We start from the raw sequence: 8,971 nt of genomic DNA, 5'->3' as shown, positions 1-8,971 counted from the left end.
AAAGACGCACACCTGCAGTTTTCTAAGTTTTTTACAGAAAGAAATTGATTTGGAAGAATTTACATTTTGCTTTATTTTCTTATTTTTTCTTACTTGAATTTAAATTATCATTTTGGTCCTTAAAATACCAACATTTCCACTTTAAATTTTGGTCCACTGAGTGTGTAGTTTTTAAATATTAATTGATTGATCATTTTAATCAGTTACATAATACGTTTTATTTTTACTAGAGTAAAAATAGGTTGAAATGGAGCTATTTTTATTCAAGTACAATTGTTGGGTACTCTACCCACCTCTGTAAACGAATTTGGTTTAAAAAGGTGAAAAAGATTATTCACGTTTTATTACTTCCTGATATGTCGTCACTTCCTTCGCAACCAAGCTTCTCCGTTGCTAGGCTCACTTTGCGCTGCCTCAAAGCCGAATCTGCTTGATTCTTCTAGTTTCCATCGTCGATAACTTAATTTAACATAAACAAATTTAGCTTTCAAAGTAACTTTAACAAATTTGACCAACCGTTATGGCGAATCCTCACCGTACGAACGTCCTGGTGACTTCGTGTCTGAAAACGCCGGTTGACCCGCACACCAAGGCTCCTTTAGCTTCATACGAGCGAGAGAGAGTTCTTCCCTACTCGGCCACGAGCCACCTGGACAACCGGGACTACGAGAAGGAAGTATGTGCGGTTGGAAAACGTTAATATAATTGTTATTTATTGTAAATGGTCATTAAAAAGTGTCTATTACTAATCTAAAATTGTAAAAGTCCTTGAGGTTTTAATATGTAAACTGACTGCAGGTTTTAAAATCACCTTAAATTAACTAATGTGTCAACAGCATGCTGTTATTATAAGGGTAAAATTATTTTTCAATATATAATATCAGAAGGGGCTCACTAATGTACTACCTGAATGTTTTTTTATATTTAAAGATGTGATTTTTAATGCCAGACTAATAACAACTTAGACTGAACCTGGTCTGACCTCATGTGGGCCATGGAAAACACTTGATCTCCATAATTAGTTTTCCTCACTATTTTTGGATTTCCGTCATGGATAGATTACTAGAGGTCACATTCAGTTGATAATCCCAACCTCTTGTTTGTCCTCTGGTTAAATCTGCCTTTTTTTCCACGCAGGTTGCTGATGTCTGATTATAGGTTGTAGTAACAAAACCAAACACCTGATTAAGGCTGGACATCAGCTGAACTTATTTAGACTAAACTGCCTTTTTCCGTTTCACCATCTGGTCCTTGTCACTGTTGCAGTGGGATAATAGGCTTAGTCCTGCAGGAGATCTTAGTGTCACTCAGTGGTTGCATTGCTCAAACGTTGAAAATGTAGTCCCACAATTTAAAAAATGAGACTCATTTAATTTGAAATAAGAGGCAAACATTTTCATGCTGCAAGTAATGACCTTTGATGTGGGTTTGCAATGTTTTTTTGAGATATTTTATGATTTCAGTTGGAGTATGAGGACTTGGGATCGGATTTCTGTTATGAGGACTATCTGGGAAAGGAAGACCCTCGCATGGGGGGTGGCCATCATAGAGCAGCAACAGACTACCTCGATCTGAGTAAAATCTTCTTTTCTAACGAGGAATACTACAGAAAGCTGGAGGAGCTCAAAAAGGCCCATCTGCGCACCATGGCTGAGCTGGAAAGCATGTATCAACAAAAGCTGCAGCTCAGGTCAATGGATCCCTTAGATATGGCAACGCTGGAGCCAGGGCACAGGTACATTGTCTATTCTTTCGCACTTTTAAACAACTTAAAATAGAAATTCTTTGTTTATTTGCTTTATTTTGGTAGACTAATGCTCACGTAACAGAAGAGTTTAAACAAGACACAATGAGGGCTTTCTCGCTTTAAGTCTAACAGTTCATCTGACACAAAGTGCAAACTGACCTTAGAAAAGTATTTGTTCCTCTTGAATTTTCCAACAATGTGTGATATTACAACCACAAACTTTAGCATATTTTATGGAGATTTGATCTGATGGATCAATTCCAAGAAGTCCATAATTTTAATGTGGAAATAAAAGTACAAATAGCTACTCTAATGACTAATTGAGTGATCAAGTGAAAAACAAATTTGATTTATTTTGCAAAATTTTTCATTTCACCCCTGAAGCTTAGTTGATACAATATTGAAAATACACAAAATGCAAATAAATAATTCAGTTTATTTTTTTTTATAAAAAAACATTTATTGCCAAAAATGCAATAACTTAATGCAGCTACAGCTAAAAAAATACTTTTAACATCAACATGTGAGAAGCTCAGGCCTTTCTGTTTCACTTAGCATCAATAAAATATATAACTGATATGTTTACTATTTTTAGTTGAGCTGATTAATAACTGATAGCAAAAGGAGCTTAATAGGAGATTTTCTTTCTTTTTTCACATAATTTCAACTGGGTGAAGCTAAAACTATGTATTCTGCTTGAACATATTTACAATTTATTTTAATCTTAAATGCATAATATATATATTGTTTTTACAGTTTTGACTTAAATACTGCTCTGAGTGGTTTGTACTTTCAGCAATAGGCCCTTCTTAGTCTGTATACAATATGCAGTTGACCATTAATCAATTAATAAATTAGTTCATGAAAATTGCAATTATCAATTCATCGTCATTATTCAGATTAATCGTTTTAGCCCTAATCAGATGGAAATTTATAAAATGCTTTAGAAAATATGCATGTTTTTTCATTGTCATACTATTGCTATTATATTACCACGTAGAATCTTTGCCATAGTTGAATATTAACTAGTTACGTTTACTCAGTTACATTTAATTTAGTAAAATGTTACAAAAAAGTTACGTTTTTGAAGCAAATGTACTTGTAGGAGTATTTTTACTTTTACTTTGGTAATTATCACTACTCTTACTTGAGTAAAATTTCTGGATACTCTACCCACTGTGAGTAGTTTCACCGAATGAAAACAAACATGTTTAAAATTCATCACACCCACAGTTTTTGTTAGTTTCATAAGTTTTTTTTCTGAAAGAAACTGATTTGAAAAACTCCCACTTTTGCCCGATTTTATATTTTGTTACTTATATGTATTATTGTCATTTTGATCCTTCAAATACCAAAATTTCCACCTAACTTTATGTTTTGGGCCGTCTCATTATGTAATATTAAATGACTGATAATTTGATTAGTAACTCATTACTTGAGTTGACTTTTTACCAAATACGTTTTTATCCATCCATCCATCCATCCATCCATCCATTCCGTTTTTACTCGGGTAAAAATATGTTGAAGTAGTGCTTATAGTAGTACAGTTTTGGGGGACTCTGCTCACTTCTACCAAATAGAATATCAGAATAATATTCAATTGCCGTATTAAAATGTCTCTTTTCTTTTTCCATCAGGCTGCTCTGGTCAAATTTAAACCCTGTAGCTTCACATCATCCTTTGAGAAAGTCCCACTCAGCTGTTGAGCTCCGGTGGATCTCTGGGCAGTCAGACTCATCCGACGAAAATGAAGCTTGGAGTAACACGGTGGAAAAAGGCCTTCTGTTCTCTCCTAAAGAGTACATCAAGAACATGTGGAAGGACTTCAAGGTTCCCTCCAACAGTCACCGCATCTCCTCCTCCTCACTGCACAGCATGCCTGGAGACCTGAGGAGGCTGAGGAGGAGAAGGGACAAAAAACAGCAGGAAGAGGGCAAACCCAACGTGACCGTCCCAAAACCCTTCAACATGACTCTGCGTGAAGCTGAGAGGCAGAAGCATGGCGTAAAGTCCCGCTCTGAGGTGGAAATGGAGAACGTGGAGCTGAAGAGGCAGCTGGAGGAGCTGACAGAATGCCAGAAGCAGTTCCGTGCCAGTCCCGTACCGGCACACGTCCACCTTCCGGTTTACGAAGAGATGCAGGAGCGCAACAAGGAGCAACGGAAAAGCATGCGAGATCGAGAGACGCGGCACCTTCGAGCCATTCAAAAGCCTTTCAGCTTCCTGGAGAGGGAGAAACTAAAGAAGGAGCAGAAGCAGCTGCAGCAGCAGCAGCAGCAGCAACAAGCCAACCGCGAGAAGATGAAGCCTTTCAAAGCCAAGCCTGTGCCAAAATCCGTGTATGCAGCCGCGTCAGGGGATCAGGTGAAGGAGGATGAGTTGTATCGCTCCATCAAGATGCACATGAGGGCCCAGGAGTTGCTGCGGAGTTCCTCTGTGCCTCCCAGCATGCTCACACGGCGCCTGAATGATCGGAAGAAGCCCAAAGACAAACTGGGTGACGACTTTACCCACAAGCCTCAGATAAACAGAGAGGTGCCTGACTTCAACGCCAGCTACAGACGCTTCCAGAAGCAGCTGGAGAAGCGGAAGGACGTGAAGACAACCACGGCGTGCGAACCCTTCGAGCTGAAGACGTCCCAGATCTCCTCGCACCGGGAGCGCATCCTGGCCGACATCGAGAAGGACCAGAGCAGCCCGCGGTTGCTGCGCTGGCCTCACATCAGCCCCGGGCCAGCGCGGACCCCCAACTCAAGCCTCTGTTCGTCCCTGTCGGGAAGTCTGGAGCTGCTTCCTGCCAAAGTTACAGACGCTACTAAAAAGCGTCACGAAGCCGTGAGGTACCAAATTAGGACCCCAAAGGACTCCACTATAATAGTAGAAATAGTGACAGGCTCTGAACTCCGATGACCCGTTTAGCGGTCCTGAACAGACCCCACACCCCTGCCCCAACACCTGCTGTCTTGTCCTAAAACAGCTTCCCGCCCAGAATAGCTTCCCCTGCCCTTCCTCTTGCCAAAGTCATCTCCTCCGAACCTTCCTCCATCTGTGACTGCAATTATTTTTGTAGAAAAGCTCTGGAGGAGAGAAAAAAAGCAGAGGAAGAAGAGGAGCGTTGGAGGGAAAAGCAGAGGGAGAGAGAAAAGAAGCTGCAGAGGATGGTTTTAAAACGAGCCGAAGCGAATGACCCTCATCTTGCTCTTTCACAGACCAACAAGAGCAAACTGAAAGAGTTCAGGTGTGCAGAGTGGCTTTATCTGTTTGATTAAATATTACTTATCAATCAGGCAATCAATCAAGTTGAACTGTAATGTGATTCCACATTACAGTTCAATCAGTCAAGTTGATTGATTCCCTATTCAACTTGAGTGATTGATCTGTAATGGGATTGCACATTACATCAACCAGACAGTTGAAAGTGCTTTACACTGTGAAAACATTAACACATCATACTGTCACCAATTGTGAAAACCAGTAACAGGCATTACATTTTGTCAAGTGCCATTGTTAAACACATTACTACACATCAGATTGTTGGTTAATGTTTTATTGATTATATTTCAAAATCAACTCTAAAAGAGTAGGTTTTTCAGTCTAGATTTAAAGCAACTCAGTGTTTCAGTTGTTTTGCAGTTTTCTGGAAGTTTGTTCCAGATTTGTGGTGCATAGAAGCTGAATGCTGCTTCTCCATGTTTGGTTTTGGGGATGCAGAACCAGAACCAGGAGACCTGAGGCGTCTGGAAGGTTGATACGACAACAGCAGATCTTTAATGTATTGTGGTGCTACACTGTTCAATGATTTGTAAACTAACAGTATTTTAAAGTCTATTCTTTGAGCTACAGGGAGGCAGTGTAGGGACTTTAAAACTGGTGTTGTGTGCTCTATCTTCCTGGTTTTAGTGAGAATGCGAACAGCAGCATTCTGGATCAGCTGCAGCTGGAGAATTTATTTTTTTTAGTCAGACTTGTGAGAACACCGTTGGAGTAATCAATGCACATAGTGATAAAATCATGGATGAGTTTCTCTAGATCTTGCTGAGACATTAGTCCTTTAATCCTTGAAATGTTTTTCAGGTGATCAAAGGCCGACTTTGTAACTCTTAATGTGGCTCTGAAGGTTCAGGTCAGAGTCCATCACTACACCTAGATTTTGGGTGATTACTAGTTTGTAGTTGTACTCCGATGCTTACATAATAATGTAAATTTGCCGGTCAATGAACTTTATTATCCACAGAATCACACTGGAACTGTAAAACATGTTAAATATAAAAATAAAACACAATAAATAAAAGGGAAATAAAAGCCACACACAACCAAAATGGAATGGCTTATGACGTCTCTGTAAACAAAATTGCCCTTCAAAAAATATTAATCATCAGAGTAAAAATTATTCAGCTCACTTTAATTAGTCATGCGACTAATTGATCCATTGCTTATTGCCACAGGCTTATGGTGAATTTTTATTCCTCACAGGACACAAGACATTCAGCGTAAGAAAGAATATCGGCAGGAGGTCAGAGAGATGCAAGAACGAGTGCAAGGAAGGCCACTGCTGCTGGAGCAGGTCACACAGGTGAATGTCAGCACAAAACAAAAACACACCCATCGCTTGTGTCAGTATGCATTTACAAAATACATACTAGTTTCAATTTCAATAATGACAATATCTGCAAAGGTTATTATAACAAATAATTAGGGTTGGGCGATATGGATTAAAAAGAAAATCAGATTTTTTTTTCCTACCAAATCTGATTTCCAATTTTAAAACTTCTTTTTCTCGCTTTCTTTTCTAAAAAAGAAATTATAAATGACAGAAAATATTTTGAGAAAGCAACGTTTGTTTCAATCATTCGTTCAGTGAGTTATACAGCAGAATGTTACACCTAGACTGCAAAAATTACGAGAATATTGTTATAATGTGGGCAGAACAAAGATACAATTTTACCAGAGGAGCTTATTAAAATTACTAGAAAAAAGGTGAGAAAACAAATTGTTATGTTTTCTGTTGAGTTTTCATAAAATTACTACTTCGTTCTCAAAATATCACAACTTTATTCTGGTAATATAAAGACACTATTCTTATAATAAAGTATTTAGACTTTATTGTTATGTAACTTTATTCTCATATTATTACAACTATATTCTTGTAACATTCTGACTATTTTTGTTCAAAATCTTTCTTTCTGTTTTTCATTGTTTTTCTCTCTCTTTCTCTCTCAACAATTAAAATTTCAACAAAGCAAAAACAGGAAATGGAAAACATAAATAAATGAAGTCCAACAGAAAATAACTAATTGTTCTGCTCAAAATGGAGCAGGAAGAAGTAGTTGCTTATCTAGTCTCGCTCCTGAAGTTTTCTACAATATCTAAATCAAAATTGTAACGTAAATACTTAAACATGTAATTGGTGAACACATTTTTAGTCCTTGATGTTCTTGTGTGCTGTTTAAATAGTGATTCCACAGATACACAACATAAGCATTAAAAAATGACTTTCTCTACATAAAAACTTTAGTTAACAAGTCATTAATTTCTCCTTTTGCAACCTGTTCATGCTAATAGAAGAATGCTAAGCAGGCAGCAGAGAAGCATTACATCGAAACCCTGCATGGATGCGATGTGGACGAGGACTTTATAAGCAGCAAGGCGGGCAAATCAGCACCTGAGCGCAAAATCTCAACAACCAGTGACAATAACCAGAGGTGAGCATTTAATCATTCCTGATTAAAGACTAAGAAGGATAAAAATAAAAAATATTTCTGTGTGCTGATTGTTTTTTGTGTTTTACTAGTGATCAGGGGGAACCCGACTTTAAAACCGTTCACTACAGAAAGGTCTACCTGGATGATGAAGACATTAATTGTGCTTCTGATAATGACGAAGAACAAGAGGAGCAGAAAAGTGATCAGGCCTCGCTGAACCACCGCGAGAGTGAAGATGCCAGCGGTCACCATGGTGATGATCCACAGTACTCTGACGAAAGTTACAATTACTCAGACGATCATGAGAATTTCTCAGATGGCAGCGAGCATGATGTTGATGATAGACAACAAGAATTAGTAGACTGATGACTTTAAGATGCATCAAACATGAGGTGTAGACAAATGCTGTTCTTCATTAGCTCTGTAATAGATAAGAGTTGTAATTGTAATTTTAGGTTGTAAAAATAAACATGAATTCTCCTGCCATTGTGATTATTTCTGAAATCTCTCCCTTGTTTCACTTTTCATTCATCTCAAAAGTTGGTTGCCTAATTGTCATTTATATGCTGGAGGATACATTTCATAGCCATACATCATATCTCTTACACACACCTTGAGAATTATACCTTGCAAAAACAATCCACCCATCTATCTGTAGGTTCTTGTGCTTGCAGGTTTTTTGGGTCAAAGTTATTGAGCAAGAGGTGAGCATGTCACCAGTTTGAGACAGACGCATAGGACAAGCAAATATTAACACACGCTTTCCTAATGAACTGTTATGCAAAGTGAAAATATGTCACTTTATTAGTTCCTAAGGTTGGTAAACTTTGCTTTGGAACAGTAAATTACAGAATTATGAAACTTGCCAGTCAGATTAATCAATCATACTTTTTGTCACATCTTTCTTATTTCCTTTGTTGCTTATTTGCATGGGGACAAATGGGTATAACCTTAGCTAATTTGCAGTGCATGTCCCCAGTTGTAGATTTAACAACAAAAAACAATTTTGAAAAATAAAGCAACATAGCAAGCTAAAGTCTCATACGTAACATAAGATTAATATTTAGTATCTGTTAAAAACAAATGCTAAATTTAACTGAAGTTGGTGGTTTCCTAATAGTTTTTTAGGTTTTGATTTCCTGGTAACACTATGATAATCATCCATTGCTATTTATGACATTTCAAATATTCCAAAATGTATTCATGCTCTTCAACAAAGAATGACTAATTTCCAACTTTACAATCATTTCGAGCGATATAAAACGTCCAAAAGGATTACAGCAAATACATATTTGGTTCAAATCACATACTAATTTTAGTAAGTATCCTTACACGTATTGATTTTAGGTCAAATTCACATTTATTATATAATACAGTTTTGAAAAGAAAAATAAAAAGAAATGTATCACATGTTGAGCAGTGCACTAGCAAATCTTCTCTTCTTGGTAAGCTCTTGCTCATGTCGCACCATATAAAGAATTTACAAGCGACAGATGAACAACTCCACCCCGTGTGACACACA

The 8,971-nt window shown here is 37.6% G+C and overlaps 1 protein-coding gene across 1 annotated transcript; it reads left to right on the top strand.

Moving 5' to 3' along the window:
• Positions 1 to 367: 367 nt before the first annotated feature.
• fam161a (FAM161 centrosomal protein A) lies at positions 368 to 7,935 on the top strand. The gene is made up of 7 exons (XM_044115542.1): positions 368 to 676; positions 1,464 to 1,735; positions 3,385 to 4,587; positions 4,818 to 4,985; positions 6,221 to 6,320; positions 7,310 to 7,449; positions 7,539 to 7,935. The coding sequence occupies exons 1-7, from the start codon at positions 521 to 523 to the stop codon at positions 7,813 to 7,815; spliced, it is 2,316 nt and encodes a 771-aa protein (XP_043971477.1). The 5' UTR covers positions 368 to 520; the 3' UTR covers positions 7,816 to 7,935.
• Positions 7,936 to 8,971: the final 1,036 nt, after the last annotated feature.

Source organism: Gambusia affinis, linkage group LG04, assembly GCF_019740435.1.
Source record: "Gambusia affinis linkage group LG04, SWU_Gaff_1.0, whole genome shotgun sequence".
Classification (NCBI taxonomy): domain Eukaryota; kingdom Metazoa; phylum Chordata; class Actinopteri; order Cyprinodontiformes; family Poeciliidae; genus Gambusia; species Gambusia affinis.
This window is presented reverse-complemented; position numbering and strand designations above follow the sequence as displayed.

Coding starts and splice junctions, on each gene's coding strand:
- fam161a (XM_044115542.1), top strand. CDS start 521: ATGGCGAATCCTCACCGTACGAACGTCCTGGTGACTTCGTGTCTGAAA. Junction 677..1,463: donor ACCGGGACTACGAGAAGGAA/GTATGTGCGGTT, acceptor TTATGATTTCAG/TTGGAGTATGAGGACTTGGG. Junction 7,450..7,538: donor ACCAGTGACAATAACCAGAG/GTGAGCATTTAA, acceptor GTGTTTTACTAG/TGATCAGGGGGAACCCGACT.